Consider the following 20,866-nt stretch of genomic DNA (forward strand, 5'->3'; position numbering starts at 1 on the left):
TCTCTTCTTCCACGCTGCTTTTAGATTCCATAGTGGTTAGTATTACAATGTCATCACTAAGATCCTCTAACAATAATGAAGTATATAATGTATGTCTAGGCTGTCTGTGTACCACAGTTCTTTAGTATTCTTTGTCTTATTTGAAAACTCAGAGCACTGTGTACAGCTTTTTCATGTTTGTCCTATTTTCCTCTCAGATGTATCACTGAAAAGGAAAAGAAGTAAAGATGAATTTTTTTTTTTCTGTAGTTTGGCATTCACAGTTGACATTCCCTTTTTCTGGGATTGAGGTGGTTCTTGCCTTTTATGTTTACCAGTTACTACTGAGCATCATTCTTGATTGCTTCTCAGATAATCACAACCACAGATAATCACAGTAGTCAAAGATCTTGAAAGGTATTAAAACCATCTTAAACCTAACAATGGAAGCAGATACAGTTGTTTAAACAATGAAATGTAGTCACTAGTATTGTGTTTGCAGACTTCGCTTTATTTCAATCTGCATTAGTCCTCCCCTCCCCACCTCCTGCAATATATATCACCCTACGTTAATTATGGATTTTGATGTAAGAGGGGCTGAGAGTGAAGTCAGGTTGTAGTGATATATACTATCTTTCTTTCACTACTCCTTATCTTATTGCAGTTTCATAGGCAGTACTATGAAGAACATAAACTATGCTATCCTGCTGCAGATTGAAAGATGACAAGGGTCACTTAGCCATGGTTATTTGGGAAACCATTCAACCTTTTTCGTCTGAGAAATGAAATGATCTGTCATTTCCTAGTTCTAGGTGAAAGCTGGAAAGTCAAGTTGTTTCTGTATTTTATGTTTTATGTGATTGAATATTATGCTTTAGAGTATGGAAGTATTTAATTTCTGTGAATATTGCCTAATCCATTTCTGTCACTATTGTCTAATATGTATTGCCTAATATGTATTTTTCTTTGAATTGTTACAAGTTTTTTTTTAGTATTTAATTATCTCTTTTTCTCCCTATATAACTAGAAATAATTTTTTTTAAATTGTACTAATCTGTGATTTTTAGATTTATTACTCCTGAAGATACAGCCTGGTTTGATAAAACTATTACTAAAGCAATGGAGGAATATGTGGATAAAGGCTTAACAGAAGTTCTCCAAGCTGAACCGTATTTTGTAGATTTTTTACGGGAGATGCCTGAAGCAACTGGTGATGAACCAGAAGGTTTTGTGTTTGAACCACCAAAAGTTTATGAGGAGGTATTTCATTTTACGCCTAAAATACTAGGCACTGAAGTTTTCCTTTCATTATTAAGTCTGTGATATTGCTGAACTCATATCATACAGAAAGTTTTGTTGAATACCTACCACATTTTTTGTGAACATGTATCTAGATTTTTCTGGTTAGTATGCAATAAATCATTTTAGTGATGTTAAAGTTATTAATGCCACATAAATGTAGTTCATTCATTCCTATTCTACTTGCTCCTTTTTTTCCCACCATTAGCATAAAATTTCTGCTTTAAACACAACTACAATCACTACAGTGAATTAACAAGATAATCTCATTACACGTGGCAAATACATAAACTCAAGTTTGTGAAAAAATGTCAGTGCAGTTTTAAATTCTGAAGGGCTACACTAGTATTGTTACTGAATTTTTTTAAATTTTTTTTCAGATTCCAAGCTTTGAATTTCTTTGTGAAAAATTGCAAATGTATCAGAGACAACACAATGAATGTATTAGAGGATCATTTCTTGATTTGGTGTTTTTTAAGGATGCAATGACACATCTTATTAAGGTTTGGGGTTTGTTGCTTTTTTATTGAACTGTCGCAACAGTGTTCCTGACTTGGGCAAGCTGTGCTTAGAGGGCATTCTGAAAAGCTACTTTTATCCCCGAACTTGCTTGCCATCTTTGCGTAGTCATTTTCAAGAACTAGGAAAATAGCTACAGTCGTTTTACCTGTTTTCATATTTTGTAATAAATACCTTATTTTTTATATTTGTTTAAGCTTCTGTGTATTCAGAAGATTTTCCTTGATAGGAAAGGTGATGTCATAAAAAGGCACATTTATATTTTGCATATAGAATGATTTTTAATCATTAATAATTCAAAGAACACTTCAAAGGTATCTGTTCCTGACAAGTGACCAAAGCAACATGAGGCAGAATCTGATTGGATGAGAGACATGAAAAGAAATATAAATTAGGGCTTCAGCAGAATCAGTGTGTAGGGTAGAGGAAAGTCTCAGTGTACAATCAGTTGAACCCCTATTCAGAAAGGAAGATAGAAGGAAATAATTCGTCTGAAGTCAGAATCTGATTCATGGGGGGAAAAAAAAAGGCTAAGCATGAGATTTGTTTGAAGCACTGTGCCTCAGGTTTAAGAAGTTGTGTTAGTTATCTGAGGAATTACTTTAACTTGATGATCTGTTTAATAATTTTATTTTTAAATACAGTTCATGTGATGCTAGATGAATTTCAGAAGACCTTGGAAGTCTCTGATACTCTATTTCCATTGGCAAATTTTAACCAGAATATCTGGGATGTGCAGTTAGGTAGTAGAAAGGAGCTGTGCTGTAACTATGGTGACAATAAATTTAGTCACCCTCATAACTATATTAAAATAGAAGTCTAAATGTGAAATTATTTCGATAGGCTCACTGGGAACTGTGCATAAAACCAAAATTTCCTTGAAGGAAAAAATGAATGGAATTCAAAAGCTTGACGTAGATGCCAATCTTTTGCATTTTCTACAAAACTGACATGAATAAAGCAAACTGTAGCATCTAAAAATAATAACGCACTAACATATAGTAAAACCAAGAAAGATATGATGTATATACAGGAGATATGTAAAAAAGCAAAAGCGAAACCAGTAAATTTGTAATCCAGCTTTTGTATCTGGGAGACTTGTTAAGAAAACTATCTCAAAGAAAATGTTGAAGGTGGATAAAATAGAAGATAACACTAAATGATGGTTTAAATGTGTCCAAGTCTTTCAGATGCTTAAAATTAGGAATGTACTATGTTTATTCTTCTAGCTAAAGGTTTTTTGTTGATATTTTTAAACACATTCAGAATGATACTTTCAACATAGAATGAAGCTCTAAATGTGTCCCTTTATGTCTTTAAATCTTATGTGTAACTAATTATAACTATCCTATATTCTTACATGCAGCTTTTTCATTAGCTACCCAAATTCCTAAAGAATGTAGTAGTATTCTTTTGAGAGGAAAAATTTTCTGCAAGTATCCTTTTAATAATCTTTACATTGTACTCTAGTAAATAAAGTGTACAGTATAACAGATTTTCAATTTTGCTAATTAATGTTTTAATTTAAATTTATTAATAAGGTTTTCTTCTATTTTTTCCTATATAGATTTCCCGGATAATTCGGACAGCATATGGAAATGCTTTACTTGTTGGAGTTGGTGGTTCTGGAAAACAAAGTCTTTCAAGGTTGGCCTCATTTATTGCTGGCTATAAAATATTTCAGATCACTTTAACCAGGTAAGAAATGCAAGGAATGTATAAATCCAGTTCATGCTATTGCTTTCTCTTCACACAGTCATAACCTTTTTAACGACCTTTTTTATTTTTTCATTTTGTCACCATTTCAAAATAAGGAAAACAATAAATTTGTATCTGGTTTGTATACAACATTGGATTAAATTTGAACTGAAAAAGCTGGACCATGTGTTAGCTATTTGTCATGGTTTAAGCCCATCCAGCAACCACACAGCCACTCGTTCACTCCCCCCTGGTGGGAAGGGGGAGAGAATTGGCAGAGTAAAAGTGAAAAAACTCATGTGTTGAGATAAAGACTGTTTAAATAAAGCAAAAGCTGCACACACAAGCAAAGCAAAACAAGGAATTCATTCACTCCTTCCCATGGGCAGGCAGGTGTTCAGCCATCTCCGGGAAAGCAGGGCTCCATCACACCTAGCCGTTACTTGGGAGGACAAACGCCATCACTCTAAATGTCCTCCCTTTCCTCCTTCTTCCCCCAGCTTTATATGCTGAGCATGATGTCCTATGGTATGGAATATCCCTTTGGTCAGTTGGGGTCAGCTGTCCCAGCTGTGTCCCCTCCCAACTTCTTGTGCACCCCCAGCCTACTCGCTGGTGGGGTGGTGTGAGAAGCAGAAAAGGCCTTGGCTCTGTGTAAGCACTGCTCAGCAGTAACTAAAACATCCCTGTGCTATCAACACTGTTTTCAGCACAAATCCAAAACAGCCCCATACCAGCTACTAGGAAGAAAATTAACTCTATCCTAGACAAAACTAGCACACTATTCCTGAGCCAAAATCTCTGTGTTTACAAAGGATGTTTTCCCTATCATTTATAAAACACTATAATCTGAAAATAGCAGTATCTGAGTTGCTTTGAATTAACAGGAAATGTTTCTTATTCCTCCTAGATCCTATAATGTAAGCAATCTGTCAGATGATTTAAAATTGTTGTATAGAACAGCTGGAGCAGAAGGACAAGGCATCACTTTTATTTTCACTGATAATGAAATAAAAGAGGAGTCATTTTTGGAATATATTAATAATCTGCTGTCTTCAGGCGAGGTAAGAGTCTCAACATACTTTAGAAGCAGGAAACTGCAGAATTTGTCCCCACTAGTTTATTTCTATTTATTTTGGTAATAATAAAATCAATAAAGATTAACTCTAAAATATCTCAACTTTTAAAATAAGGAGTACTCTTGGTATGGAGTTCCTTTATCTCTGTTTCAGTGTAAGCCAGGAAAAGATAAGGAGCTGTGACGGGTATTTCAGTAGCTTTTATTAAATGAGGATTCACTGGCCAGTCAAGATCTGTACTTCTCCTGAGTTAGACTTCCTAGTCTTTAATGGAGTTACATGAAGTTTAAATCAGGGACAAATTTGGGTTTTAATCCATCTGAACTGTATATATGCAGAGAGAGAGATACAGGTGTAAACACACAAATATTTATAAACTCTATAATAATTACATCCATGCAATTTATTTTCTTATCAATTTTAATTTTATAAAAAGATTTCTAATTTATTTGCTCGGGATGAATTGGATGAAATCACCCAAGGATTAATACCTGTGATGAAAAAAGAGATGCCTCGGTGTCCTCCTACCTTTGATAATCTTTATGAGTATTTTTTAAGTCGGGCAAAGAAGAACTTGCATGTTGTCCTCTGCTTTTCTCCAGTAAGTTTTTTCTTCATATCTGTCTTCCTTACTTCCATTAGCAAATTATCTTGTGAGGTGTGACAGCATTATTCAAGCTTTATATTTTTAAGGAGATTTAAAGGCACGTAAAAAGATTACTGAAGTCTGATTGTAATTGCTGAGATAATAACAGTAATACTACAGTTGTCAGAACTTAAAAGCAAAATACTTAAAAATTAAATCATTCCTTACATGTTAAAGTGATTTTTATTTTTTTCCTCCTGGCGTATTCTTTCGTAATACAAGTCAATGAAAGCATCTTTGTGGAATTCTTCCTTGTTACTTGAAAACAAGAATTTAATGGAAATTAAAATAAGTTAATTGAAGTTTTAAAATATTAAGAAACATTTATATTTTTCATGAAGTTTGTTCAAATTTTGTAAAATATTGAATGTTGGAAATTTAGAAGAATACTTATATAAAAGAAAGAAACTGTGCAGGTTTTCTAAGCAGAAAATTAGCAAGGAAAAAAATAGACTATTTAGTCGTTTATATGAGTTAAACATTTTGATCAACCTAATTAAGTATCATATCATCAATTAACATTTACTCTCTTTAGGTTGGTGAGAAGTTCCGTGCACGGTCTTTGAAATTTCCTGGTCTCATATCAGGGTGCACTATGGATTGGTTCAGTCGATGGCCCAAGGAAGCTCTTGTAGCTGTAGCCAGTTATTTTCTTTCAGAATTTAATATGGTTTGCTCTGCATCAGTTAAAGCACAAGTAGTGGAAACCATGGGTGTCTTTCATGATATAGTTTCAGAAAGCTGTGAGAATTATTTCCAAAGGTAATATATTTTATACACATGCAATAATTAATCCCAAAAGTATTGCTACCGATAGTGTTTTTTGAACTCATTGTGTTATGTCAATCAATAAGCATCTTTTAAGACTAATACAAACAAACATAAATCTCCTATATGAATGTATGCAAAGGCCATGAAAAGTAATGACTATTATGTTGCAAATTCATTATCTTCATTCCCATTATTCACAGAATCACAGAATCACAGAATGTTAGGGATTGGAAGGGACCTCGAAAGATCATCTAGTCCAATCCCCCTGCCGGGGCAGGATTACCTAGACCATATCACACAGGAACGCGTCCAGGCGGGTTTTGAATGTCTCCAGGGAAGGAGACTCCACAACCTCTCTGGGCAGCCTGTTCCAGTGTTCAGTCTCCCTTACAGTAAAGAAGTTTTTCCTCAAATTTAAGTGGAACCTCCTGTGTTCCAGCTTGCACCCATTGCCCCTTGTCCTGTCAAGGGATGTCACTGAGAAGAGCCTGGCTCCATCCTCTTGACACTTGCCCTTTACATATTTATAAACATTAATGAGGTCACCCCTCAGTCTCCTCTTCTCTAAGCTAAAGAGACCCAGCTCCCTCAGCCTCTCCTCATAAGGGAGATGTTCCACTCCCTTAATCATCTTCGTGGCTCTGCGCTGGACTCTCTCTAGCAGTTCCCTGTCCTTCTTGAACTGAGGGACCCAGAACTGGACACAATACTCCAGATGCAGCCTCGCCAGGGCAGAGTAGAGGGGGAGGAGAACCTCTCTCGACCTGCTGACCACACCCCTTCTAATACACCCCAGGATGCCATTGGCCTTCTTGGCCACAAGGGCACACTGCTGGCTCATGGTCATCCTGTTGTCCACTAGGACCCCCAGGTCCCTTTCCCCTACGCTGGTCTCCAACAGGTCTGTCCCCAACTTGTACTGGTACATGGGGTTGTTCTTGCCCAGATGCAGGACTCTACACTTGCCCTTGTTATACTTCATTAAATTTCTCCCCGCCCAACTCTCCAGCCTGTCCAGGTCTCTCTGAATGGCTGCGCAGCCTTCCGGCATCTCAGCCACTCCTCCCAGTTTTGTGTCATCAGCGAACTTGCTGACAGCGCACTCTAATCCCTCATCCAAGTCATTAATGAATATATTGAATGGAACTGGTCCCAGACCGACCCTTGCGGAACTCCGCTAGACACCGACCTCCAACTGGACTCTGTCCCGCTGACCACTACTCTCTGGCTTCTTTCCTTCAGCCAGTTCACAATCCACCTCACTACCCGATCATCCAGACCACACTTCCCAGTTTAGCTGCGAGGATGCTGTGGGAGACCGTGTCAAACGCTTTAACTGAAATCGAGATAGACCACATCCACAGCTTTAACCATCATCTATCCACCGGGTAACATCCTCATAAAAGGCTATCAAGTTGGTTGAGCAAGACTTCCCGTTGGTGAAGCCATGCTGAGTGCCCCTAATGATCCCCCTATCCTTGATGTGCCTAGAGACAGCACCAAGAACAAGTTGCTCCATCACCTTTCCAGGGATGGAGGTGAGGCTGACCGGTCTATAGTTACCCGGGTCCTCCTTCCTGCCCTTTTTGAAGACTGGAGTGACATTCGCTTTCCTCCAGTCCTCAGGCACCTCTCCTGTTGCCCACGACTTAGCAAAGATGATGGAGAGTGGCCTAGCAATGACTTCCGCCAGCTCCCTCAGCACCCGCGGGTGCATCCCATCAGGGCCCATGGATTTATGGACATCCAGGTTGCTTAATTGGTCCCTGACCCAGCCCTCATCAACCAAGACAGATTCCTCCTCTATCCTGACTTCTTCTGAGGCCGCAGGGGTCCAGGGCTCCTCAGGACAGCCTCCAACAGTATAGACAGAGGCAAAGAAGGCATTCAGTAACTCCGCCTTCTTTTTATCCTCTGTCTCCAGGACCCCCACCTCATTCATCAGTGGGCCCACATTGCCTCTAGGGTTGGCTTTACCTGCAATGTATTTGAAGAAGCCCTTTCTGTTGTCCTTGACCTCTCTTGCAAGGTTTAATTCCAAGGAGGCCTTAGCTTTCCTAGTTGCCTCCCTACATCCTCTGACAACAGACTTATATTCCTCCCAAGTGGCCAGCCCCTCCTTCCACGATCTGTACACCTTCCTCTTCCACCTGAGTTTGCCCAGCAGTTCCCTGTTCAACCATGCAGGTCTCCTGGTACCCTTCCTTGACTTCCTACCTGTTGGGATGCTCTGATCTTGAGCTCGGAAGAAGCAGTCCTTGAACGCTAACCAACTATCTTGGGCCCCCTTACCTTCTAGTACCCTGTCCCATGGGATTTCCCCTAGCAATTGCTTGAAAAGGCCAAAGTTGGCCCTCCTGAAGTTCAGGGTTGCGATTCTGCTAGCTATTCTGTTCCTGCCACATGAGATCCTGAACTCTACCATCTCATGGTCGCTACAACCAAGGCTGCCCTCAACCTTCACCTCTTCCACCAGACCCTCCTTGTTAGTGAGGATCAGATCCAGCAGCGCTCCTCTCCTAGTTGGCTCATCCACCATTTGCATCAGAAAGTTATCATCAATGCACTGGAGGAACCTCCTGGACTGGGGATGGCTGGCTGAGTAGGCCTCCCAGCAAATATCAGGGTAGTTGAAATCCCCCACAACAACCAGGCCCTGTAATTGCGAGACTGCTCTCAGCTGCCTGTAGAAGGCCTCATCACCCTCCTCATCCTGATCCGGTGGCCTGTAATAGACACCCACAACAGTATCACCCCTGCCAGCCTGCCCCTTAATTCGCACCCACAAGCTCTCAACTCGCTCCTGATCCGCCTCTGGACAGAACTCAATACATTCTAGCTGCTCACTCACATAAAGAGCAACTCCACCACCTCTCCTTAGCAGCCTGTCTTTCCTGAACAGGACATAGCCATCCATGACCACATTCCAGTCATGCGAGGCGTCCCACCAAGTCTCTGTAATTGCCACTAGATCATAGCCCCCCCGACCGAACACGGATTTCTAACTCCTCCTGCTTATTCCCCATGCTGCGTGCATTGGTGTACAATCTTTCAATTGAAAATTTGAAATCTTTACAAAATTCAACGATCTTTAATATTGCTTATGTGGATAAAAACAACGTAATCAGAAATAAGGGTTTGCATTATGAAGAAATTTGATTTTGACTGAATTAAAGACTTGTTTTATATAATCTTCTGTTTCATTGGAAGTAATCAAATGGTTGCACATATCAAAAATACGTACGAAGCTGATGTTGCCAATATACCGTGTTTTAGGTTTCGAAGAAGAGCTTATGTAACACCTAAATCCTATCTCTCTTTCATCAATGGCTACAAAGAAGTTTATACGGAAAAGTTAGAGAGTATTAATGAACAAGCTGAACGTATGCAAATTGGTAAGCAAAATAGGGATAAATGTATATTTCCATAGATGGTCTCAAATGATCTGGTTTTAATATTAGTCTTCTTATTCAGTGATCACTTAAAATCAGTTCTGCTGGATCACAATACAAAACTGGTAGCATATGAGGACCATTTCCAAGCACTCCAGCTATCACTAACTCACAATGATTCTCTTACAAAAATGCCTCAAAGATGCTGCCAACTTAGTCATTCATCTCAGCATTATATTAAAATTGAATATTTCCATTTTAACATTTGTAATAGAAAGCAGAACCTGAAAATGGCCAGAGAAAACATGTGATTTACTAGTGTAGAGAGAGGTAGCTCTAAACACATTTATTAATTTGCTTCTGGTCTTTTCTATGGCAAGTCTTATTATACAGTCTGAGCGCTTCACAGTTGATTTATTTCAGATTTCTGCTGTAGAATAAGTAGCTGTTACTTGTGGTTGTGTAATAACAAGGGATCTGAAATACAGAAAAAGTATGGTTGAAATGTTCTTCTAATTTTGGATATCTGTTTGAAATTACCTAATCTTTGGCATTAGATTAGTACTTACTGGTTTAAGAATACATTTCCAGTTTTCTCTGGTTTGCATCTAGATATGCTTTTCTAAATTTGCAAAGGCAACAGAACAGCTTAGGAAACTTGTTTTTTATGGGAAAAGATACTGTATATCAGTCTAACAGAACAGATAATTCTACATGATAAGATTTTTTATACAAAGGTAAAAGGATGTAACATTTAGACAATGATTAACAATGCAACTGGTACACTTCACGTGAAGAAAAGAATAGAATAAGAATGTGTAGATATTCACAAACTGTTTGCTGAATTAGAGTGGAGTGTGGAGGAGTAAGAGATTCTCAATTTTCACGTTATGCAAATTTCCTTGTATGGATCTGTTGCCAGTTAGAAATCAAAACTTATCATTAGTCTTGCTTGAGATGGGGATCAAGTCTGAGAGTCTTAAAGATTTCTGAGGGTGGCAGTGTTTTTGTGTTCTTTCTCCAGTTCTTCTATTTTCAAAAATAGTTTAAAAGAAGCTACCTAAGTAGCTTCAGCACTGCCAAAAAAATGTCACGTGTAGATTTTCCTAGCATCTCACATTATATTATTGCTAATTCCCTATGTGGTCATCAAAACAAAATAATCACGTACAGGTGACAATGTACATGTATATCTTCTACTGCAGCATCTTTGTCATCGATGCTCAGAAAATCATGGGTGTCAGCTTATGGGCACTACTCATGCCAGTTAGAAAATATTCAAAATAGTTTCACTTGCATAGAAAAGCTGTATTACAAAACAACAATACTGGTCATCCCTGATGCTTCGCTGTTTATTGCTTCCTAAGGAACTTTCTCAAAAAGTTTGTTATTTAGCTACTCTCTCACACATCCATCCTTTAATCCTTAGCCTTTCATCACTTAATGTCAAAAAGATTTAGAATGTTAAAAAGATTAACTTTGAAAGTTGGTTCAGTTTGTTAGGAGATTATCCTGATATGGGATTTAAATTTTATGTTATTAAACTCGGCTGAGATAACGTCACTCTTTCCATCTCCTTGTTGAAATGGTTTTCCTGTATGTAATGATGTCTAGGTCAATTCAAGATGTTTGTAAAGCAGCAAAATTGTAAGAAATACCTCGATCAATACCGCTTTCTAGAAATGTCTCTGGCTCGAGCACACAAAGTCTGCTTGTCAGCACTGTAATATCTATACGAGCAACATATTTTGAAAGGTAGAATTAATCTCTTCTCTTCTGCTTTGTCACTTTGGGTGAAAAATCTTGTAAGACAGATGAGGAAGAAACTGAGATCCAGTGACAATTACAATTATTTCTGAATGCTTAACATCTTGTGTCTTCTCTCAGAAGCTATCTGGGGAATCCTTGGTAGAGAACCACATGTGTAGATAATGTCTTTTCATATAGAACTGTGATTCTACAAAAAGACCAGGTTAGCTTTGACAAAGTGGGCATGCCATTGATTTGAGCAACTTGTTGCTAGATCTCCTCGAATTAAGTGACAGAAATTACATCCTTGAGATGCTAGGAGTACTGTGGCTTAGTATCTTTATAAAGATTTTTATAATTTTTCTATATTCTCTACTTTTCTGCAGTCATCATTCAGAGAAGTTACAAAAAACATTAACAAGAGGTGAAAGATTACTTTGATTCTCTCTATAGGACCAAAATATATGGTGCCTTTTTAACTTGCTTTAGATAAGTTGTAGCTGAAATTTGTCATTTCCTCATGCAATGATACAAATTGCAGTATCAGTCTCATTTTCTGATTGTCCTGTGATTTTATGACACAACAGATTCTTTGACATACTCCTCCCTTTTTTTTTTAAAGTCAATATAATGAGTGTAAGTATATATTTTATTGCAGATAATTTCCAGCTATACTCTTTTAGGTACTGTTTACAGCTATAACAAAATAGAACAAGTATGAATGTCTCTTTTGAAGAATCAAGCTTGTTTATAATAATTTTGCACCTTGTAAAATTATTTATATCCATGAAAAGTGAACAGTAAGCACAATCACGATAGTATGACTGGTTGCACCCACTTTATCTCCTTTACACAACCTTAAATGAGAACACAAGGTACAAGGCATTTGGGATCTAGAGCTAGATTGTATTACCTAACTAGGAAAAAAATAGTTTTCATTTTTCTAAATTTTCTATTTTACTTATTAGGTCTATCTAAACTGATGGAGGCCAGTGAATCTGTTGCTAAACTCTCTCAGGAGTTGGCCGTTAAGGAGAAGGAACTGGCTGTGGCATCTGTTAAGGCAGATGAAGTAAGTACTTGAGTGTTAAATAGCAAAAGGAAGTGGATAGCACCAGGAAATATAGTGCGGTAAAGTGCTATTGCAGAATTTTCTCATAATTTGTACAACCCAAAAAATGTGCTTTGTGGTCTAAACTGAGGTTTCACTCCTATCTCTGTAGCATGTTGATTCAGCATTTGCTTCTGAAAGTGAGGCGCTTTAAGACTGCAACAGAGGTTAAGTCCTTCCTTGTTCTCCTTCTGTTTCTTACCCGCTCCTATAAGCATCAGGTTTCGTTTTTTGTTTCTTGTTTTTTTGTGTGCTTGATTGACGTTTATTAAATTTGGGGTTATATGTGCACTTATTTGCAGATAAGAAGTTAACAGATGATAACAGGACTTAACTATTTCAAAATTGCTTAGGAAAAAGTTCACCACAGTTCAGATTCGTATTTTGTCTTCTACATTCGTAAGGTGTCTGTGTGTTCATGAGATTGATCGTCTGGTAGAAATCTAGTTTCCAAAATGGTTCTCTGGAAGGGTATGTTAGGGAATGTATTAATATAGGCATTCTGTTTTCCGAAAGATCATAGAATCATAGAATGTTTTGGGTTGGAAGAGACCTTTAAAGACCATCTAGTCCAATCCCCCTGCAGTGAGCAGGGACATCTTCAACTAGATCAGGTTGCTCAAAGCCCCATCCAACCTGACCTTGAATGTTTCCAGGGATGGGGCATCTACCACCTCTCTGGGCAGCCTGTTCCAGTGTTTCACCACCCTCATTGTAAAAAATTTCTTCCTTATATCTAGTCTAAATCTACCCTCTCTTAGTTTAAAACCATTATCCCTTGTCATATTGCAACGGGCCCTGCTAAAAGGTCTGTCCCCAAAAGATACCGTAATGCTACTTTTGGCTAGTGATGGCCAAGGGTCTGCCTGCATTCTTCAAGGCCTTTAATCTCGTAAGAGAGAAAATTATGTCAGAAAGGGGTAAAGTTACACTTCTCACGTTTCAGGAGTATGACAGATATGCTGGTAGAGTTCACTTTGTTTAATATTTATATTTGATATAAATTTTTAAATAGCTCTCTGGCAATCATTCACATAGCCTCTTAGCTGTCAACTTTTTCAGTAGGGCATTACTTATGAGTCATCACAAGTAGAAGATATATGGACAAATAATAAAAGAACAGACATTTATTTAACCTATGTGTAATATTGTTAATATTTTATATATTTCTTTCTTTCCCTAATACTGAGCCCTATAGAAATCAGAATTGGATTTCATGAAAAAAAATTGATTTAGGGATTTGGGGATTTTATCTATCATTTTTTTCTCACAGGTATTTGGGGGCATTATTTATGTTCTTGTAAATGCATACAGAGTGCTAGCCTTGAGCCTATAGCTGATACTGGTCAAAAAAGATTCTGGCACCAACTGTGTCACACATGCATAAGAGAATTAAAAATATATGTACTGAAGAACCAGATACAAATGGATAACTTCATTCTGTGAATTCACATGGGGCTGTTCTTTGAATAGACTGATTAAAAGTGAGTCTAGACTAAAGGAGTAAAAGACAGGCTGACCATTGATGCAGATGTTTGCCATCTTCCATTAGTTTTATTAGCTATACTATTTTTGCTTTTATCTGCAGAATTATAGTGAAAAAAGCAAATTCCTATTGTATTGAAAAAGTATAGGTTCAAATAGGATAATAAAAAACTGGCTTTAAAAGCCACTGAAAGGTCTTCTAGGTGTTATAAAAATAATCCATTTTTTACTATTCAGCTACTGCTGAGAGACTCATGATATTTCTTCATGGGGGTTCCATAAATTGTATTAATTTTTATTCCATATAGTTAGGGTTAGCTTTACATTTTTCTGTATAATACCCTTTACATATCTGTTTTGTGTCTGATAACTTAATCACTTGTTCCACCATTTTGATTTATACATTTTATGTGTTTATTATCAATTCCAGGTACTAGCAGAAGTCACAAAAAGTGCTGAAGCTTCAGCTAAAGTAAAAAATGAAGTCCAAGGTGTGAAAGATAAAGCACAAAAAATCGTAGATGAAATAGATGTAGAAAAAGTGAAAGCAGCGAATAAACTGGAGGCAGCTAAACCAGCGTTAGAAGAAGCAGAAGCTGCGCTGAATGTGAATAAAATTCTTACATTTTGATTAGTATAGTACTATTTGAGTCACCCATGAAAAAAAGGCTAGAGCCACCAACATGCAGTTGTCACTTGGTTTTGACTGCTGTCACCAGCTCTTCACAGTTAGTGGTCATGTCTCTGATGAATACTTACAGAGCTCACATTTTGCCTTAAGCACGTAGAGATTATTTTATAGTGTTTGTTCTGTTTCCACCCTAATACTTGATCTTTATGAAGGCATAAAGCTTTCCAAAAGTTACAGATGCCTTTAAAATATCTGTTATTCTGAATTCAAGAGAATACTTCTTGTGCTAAAGGAATGTTTTTTCTTCATACTTCACTAGTTGCATCTTTCTTTTAAGAGGAATAAAAAGTTGTCTCTTCCTTCACCAAAAATATATTTGGAGAGAAACATAAACCAAAGTGGATTCAGGGTGATCAGAATCAGGGTTAAGAAATAGGAAGGCATTACGGCGCTACCTAATTTCATTATTCTGCTCTGAACAATTATAAAGTAAAGAACTCTGGAATCAGAAATCAATGATGTATTATATTTTTAAGGCCGCCTGTTCCAGTTACCAGAATTTATGTGACAAAAAATATTGAGTGAAAAAAAGCCAGAAAAGGAGCATTGTTTGCTCTTACACTGACATTTAGATAATGAGATAAATGAAACTTCCAAAAATGGTCACAAAATTCACTTATAAGATGTGTGAACTCATACATTATCCTGTGGTTTCTATAATGTGTCTGTAACTACTCCTTCTAGACAGGTAGTGACATGCGTATATTTTGTAGACACAAAATTAATGTTAGTTTTGAAGTTTGCAGTTATTTATTATTTTTGTATTAGTTATTGAACTCAGCAAAGTGTCAGTGATGCTACTAGAAAATGAAGTAAAAAAGCAGTATCTCATACCTATCATAACTTAAAAAACAACAAAAATAACCAAATCCATCTCAGAATAAATAATGACACTTAACCCTTAAAAATCCAAAATACTATTTTACCAAGGAAACTTGTTTTAATTAAGTCTTATGCAATTTTACAATATACTTCAGTCACTTAAACTGACAAGTTCAGTTAATGCTGCTGTTCCATGTATTTAAATTTTATTTTTGAGTGGTGTCTTTAGCATTGGGAAAATATCCTTTTCTAATATATATTCATTAAAATAATAAAGTTTTCATGAAACTATGAAATTTGTTAAAGTCCAATTACTCACTTTTTTGTATGTACTCAGTACAAACTTGCTTCAGAGAAAAGTATGACAAAGAAACATTAAAATTAAGATCTTGAATGGAAAAACAGAATAATGGCATTGATGCAGGATTCTGTTACATTTTTCTTCAAATAGACCATCAAACCAGTGGATATCGCTACTGTTAGAAAACTTGCAAAACCTCCTCACCTAATTATGAGGGTCATGGACTGTTGTCTGCTACTATTCCAAAAGAAAGTAGACCCAGTTACCATGGATCCAGAAAAGCCTTGCTGCAAGCCATCGTGGGGAGAATCATTAAAAGTAAGTGGAGTTTTCAAACAGTATTTCTTAAACATCAGAAATAGCAACTTGCATATCAGAGAATTTATGATGCTGTATACTCAAAACAGGACAGAATTTGCAAAAATGCAAACGTATGGTTTTAAGATAGGCATAGTATATAAATAGAGTTTATTTGGTAGCAAGTAGTAGGTGAATTGCTTAGAGACTTTTGCAGTAGGAACTTTGATTTATTTGCCATCAGGTCATACGCCAGGAACAGGACAAGGAAAATGCAATCATACCAACCATGTTAACCACACATGAGATAAGGATGTTCTGGAAAACCCCTCTTATCTTTGGGAACTTGTGGGTTCACATTTAAACATTCTTTTCTGATCCTCCCAGGCTCCTTGACTGTTTGAAAGATTATCTGCCTGACTAAGAGAGAGTAGCTTTTCCCATTCTGTATTTCAGTATTCCTGGCCCAAATTCCTTGGTCAGACAGCCATTTTTTCCTTTTGGACTTTGATCTTCTCTCAGGATACTCTTATTTCCATGCCTTCTCCTGCCATTCTTTAAATCCCATTCTACCTCTATTAGTGTTGGGGTCCATGCGAGGAACGGACTACAGCACACCAATGTGATGCTCTGATAGCCACTTTATTGCAGTTAACACAGCTCTTTTATAGCATACATACTTCCTTATCTCGCGATCACGCCTTAAGCTATTGGCTGCAAGCACTGTGCACGCTCTGTCCACGCGCCTCTTCTGCTGTTCTGATTGGATACTTGCTATGAGCCTAAGCAAAGCCACATCCTTATACTTGCTTGCTGTCCCATGCTGCCTCAGCACATACACAACAGTGTACTCGTATGTCCTCTCTATAGTTCTTCCCACGACCCAGGGCCCCAACATATTAGCATATTAATTTGCCAATATTACTGCCTAAATTCTTTTGTCATGTAGATGAGGAAAAATACATATTTTGAATATGAATAGAGCTCTTACTTTTTATTTAAGCTTTCCAGGAATTAAGAAATCATCGAAACTTTTTGTTTTCCACTGACATAATGAAATGGGATAAGCAGTTATTCCATGAGTTGCCTTTAACATGTTAAATGTTTGCTAGAAAAAAGCTAAAACCAATGATTTCCCTTTCCAGAAGAATTTAGATCACATTTCACAAATGCATAAGCAGGTTTTTTTTGCATTCTTTAGATAAGTTACAACTGTATCTCTGAGGCTTTATCTTGGTTCAATTTTTTATGAAATGCTGCTTCTTAAATGCTTTTTAAATTGCAACATGGGAATATGGAAGATGGAAAGTACATCAACAACTTTCAAGCCTAGTTACTGAAGTATAACTGCTTAAAACTTTAAAATAATTGACAGCATATGGCAGGAGTTACAACTGAATAGCACACTTGTAATATTAACTGTATGAATTACCTCTTTTTATAGAAGAATTTTAGGAACTTTTTTTAACATACTCACCCATGAACAAGCTTTTGAATGTAAAATGTGTAAATAGCTTATAAATATCCTGTGTTGTTTTTTGCAGCTTATGAGCGGCCCATTCTTGCAGAATCTACAGCAGTTTCCTAAGGATTCAATCAATGAAGAGACAGTAGAATTACTCCAGCCTTATTTTAACATGGAAGACTATACACTGGAGCATGCTAAAAAGGTGTGTGGTAATGTGGCAGGACTCCTCTCTTGGACACAAGCAATGGCAGTATTTTATGGTGTTAACAGAGACGTCTTACCTCTTAAGGTAATACATCATCTCTTGCTTTGTGTTTGCTTTCCATGTAATTTAATTTCATTTACTTTAATAGTAGGAGGATTTAAAAAATATATTTGGCTAACTTTATTCAGACATAATTGCCTGTAGACTTTAGTGGCTAAGGATGATAAGAGCAGAAAAACCCCATATCCTCTTCTTGATTCTAGACAGAACACAGAAGAAAAAATTAGCCTAGATTAAATTTATGTGCTCTGGTTTACTGTCTACAGTGAAAGCTGTTTTCAGTCTTTGTTTTTATTATGTTATAGTTACTTTATAATTGTTTTCAAAAAGTTGTACCAGGAGAGGATCTTCATTCCTTCTCTAAAGAGTCCTGCAAACAGAGGTTTGCAGCTATTTTACCTTCTTTGCTTTCACATGATAACTTAGAGGGAGTGGAGGACTGTTATCTTGCCAAAACATTGGCATTCTGAAGAGATTCAGAGCTCACATCAATAAAGGAGTTATGTTGCAATAGTGGGAACCAAACTGAGTAAAACATTTTTAAGAGTCATTTTTACTTTAGTGTGGGTGTTCTTTTTGACGTTTATGGACATTTGAATAAAAAAATTCATCAGACATAAAGACCATATATAAACTCAAATGCAGTGATTGTTGCTTTTTGGATTCTAAACCAAGTATTTAATCCCTACTTGTAGCACAATGTACACAAAAGAAAAAAAAAAAGTGAAAGGGGAAAGCATCTGAATGGTGATTCCAAATATTTTCCACATTTTTTGTCACTGGTAGAAGTGTTATTTACAAAAGCAACAGTAATGCATGTGGATGATTCAAAAAATGATTTAATGAATTTCCCGTGTTCAGCATAAACATCAGTTGAGAAGCAATGGGAAGATTCATTGGTTTAGGACCATGATTTTCTAATGGGTAAAAGCTATATTGTTAGCTGATAAAGGACCAATCCCTTATTGTGATTGTTGATTGCTACAGAATGTACAAATAAAAAAGAAATAATAAAGCATGTAATCAAACAAGAAGATTGAGTGATTGTTCCTCTTGGCTAATCAATATGTACAGATTGGAAACCTTACTTCCTTAACTAGCTTCTTTAAATGTAAATTTTTTTAAAAGAAATAAAGTTGACAATATATAATAGGAACCTTGAGTACTACATTGTTATTTAACAAAAAAAATCATATCTGCAGTGTATATATGACATAGTTTTCAGATTTAATATTTTTAATATTTATACAAATATTAATATAATAGTTATTTTGATGTATTATTGTCTCATGATTACCACCTAAGCAGGCTTAAAATAATTCATCAAAGTATATTTAAATTTTGTATGATTATTATTTTAACATTTCTTCTCTTCACAGGCTAACTTGGCAAAACAGGAAGGCTACCTAAAGGTAGCTAATGAAGAATTAGCAAAAGCTCAGGAGGCATTAGATGAAAAGCAAGCTGAACTGGATAAAGTGCAGGCAAAATTTGATGCAGCAGTGAAGAAGAAAACGGTGAGATAAAAGTATTTTAGTATTATGAAAAATGTTTGCGTACAATATGCTATGTAATCAGGAATTGATACAAACACATTTAGGGCCTGCTACCTTGAATGACATGGATGAAGTTCAAGTATAAAAAGAAGATGTTTAAATCTATGTTCTCTCATATTTCCTCCTTTCTGTGAATAGGAACATATTACACAACAGATGCACTTAGAGTTCTCAGGAATGAGTTTTAAATAAATAAAATAGTCATAATAAATATAAGAGGATGAAAAAATACATTAAATAACTCTTTAGATTTTCGCATTCTATTATTAAATTAAGTAGGACTTTTTTCAATTTTAGGACTTACTGAATGATGCAGAAACATGCAGAAGAAAGATGCAAGCAGCCTCTGCGCTTATAGACGGACTGAGTGGAGAGAAAGTTAGGGTGGACTCAGCAAAGTAAAGAATTTAAATCTCAGATTAACAGGTATCATCAGAGGAAAAAAACAAACAAACAAACAAAATAGTTGTACTTCATTTTCCTCCTGGAAATTTTAATATAGTTACACAATTAAGTGAACTATCCTGAAATTTGAATTTTCCTCCCATAAGTGAATACGTGAGTCCTACGTGCTTGTATTTCACTTCAGAACAACACCTCTGCTTTTGGAATTTATTTCTAAAGGGTTTTTTTCTAGTGCAGTTATGTACCTGTATTACAGCTGCCTCTCCTGCCTCCCTAACACTACACCTCTTTCCAATATTTCCAATAGGTGGGAGGTAGGGATGATCTAAGGCTGACACTGAGAAGGAAAAAGGAAGGATTCCTAGCTTAATACTGGACAGGAAAATAAATATTTCTTTTGATATTAGTTATGGCATATTTGAATAAAAGAAGGAGGGCCTAGAGAACCAGACAGTAACCCTTGTCCTATAGTCTGTGTGTTGAAACTCATGTGGGAGAGTAGGCCTTATTCTGAGAAACTTGGGAGTACTCATCGTGTTGCTGTCCAAATGACAAATGTTGAGCAGCCTAGGAGCCAGAGGTCCTAGCTGTCTAGAAAACAGGAGACCTGTCAAAATTGTTGCTAAATGTAAAGAGCCTGAAAATTTAGGCTCAGCTTCCGTGGAATGCTTCTGTTTCCATAAATTTCCTATGGGAGAACTGGGCATTTCTGGTGAGGTCTGCTCATTCCAAGAGAATTAAGTTTGTATCTTTTGATAAATATTGTACTGCAGGCATAGTTTTAAGAAGTAAACCAATTTCTTGCTTCAGTTACAAACGAAGGAATAGTTGTTATCAGGGCTTTATTACTTTATGGGGGTGAAGATAATGTTTTCATACAATACTACTCAAGTTTTGCCACAAAAATATTTTGGAAACACAAAAAAACTGTGTTCTCAAAGAGCAAGTTCTCTCCTTAAATTGTCCTCAGGACAGAAATCTTATGTTTCAAAAGCTGGTTGTCTAAATCAACAGAAATTGAAATTGTACATCACCTTTTAATTATTATTTTTGTCCTTTTCTAGGCTTGTGGGAGATGTACTGCTCTGCACAGGTTTTCTTTCATACTGTGGACCTTTTAATCAAAACTTCAGAAAGCTTTTGCTTAAAGATTTATGGGAAGCAGAGATGAGGGCCCATAAAATCCCCTTTTCTGAAACTTGAACCTGATTTCTATGTTGGTAGATCCGCCAACAGTAAGTTCTTGGTGCTTGGGGGGTTTCATTTTAATTTCAATTGACATATTCTGTGACTGTTAGCCAGCATTATGCTTGCTTGGAACAGACTATAATCC

The 20,866-nt window shown here is 36.6% G+C and overlaps 1 protein-coding gene across 1 annotated transcript in view; it reads left to right on the top strand.

Annotated features, from left to right (window-relative positions):
• The window catches only part of LOC137662233 (dynein axonemal heavy chain 8-like), a 145,384-nt gene that overhangs the window by 87,920 nt on the left and 36,598 nt on the right, over positions 1-20,866 (top strand). Inside the window, 16 exon segments of the mRNA XM_068398455.1 lie at positions 1,047-1,239; positions 1,659-1,781; positions 3,365-3,495; positions 4,406-4,559; positions 5,011-5,175; positions 5,756-5,982; positions 9,268-9,386; positions 12,101-12,204; positions 14,159-14,335; positions 15,693-15,860; positions 17,384-17,596; positions 18,952-19,089; positions 19,426-19,512; positions 19,514-19,554; positions 20,598-20,725; positions 20,728-20,768. Of these exon segments, the coding sequence (XP_068254556.1) occupies positions 1,047-1,239; positions 1,659-1,781; positions 3,365-3,495; positions 4,406-4,559; positions 5,011-5,175; positions 5,756-5,982; positions 9,268-9,386; positions 12,101-12,204; positions 14,159-14,335; positions 15,693-15,860; positions 17,384-17,596; positions 18,952-19,089; positions 19,426-19,512; positions 19,514-19,554; positions 20,598-20,725; positions 20,728-20,768 (2,209 nt within the window).

Source organism: Nyctibius grandis, chromosome 1 (genome assembly GCF_013368605.1).
Source record: "Nyctibius grandis isolate bNycGra1 chromosome 1, bNycGra1.pri, whole genome shotgun sequence".
Taxonomy (NCBI): domain Eukaryota; kingdom Metazoa; phylum Chordata; class Aves; order Nyctibiiformes; family Nyctibiidae; genus Nyctibius; species Nyctibius grandis.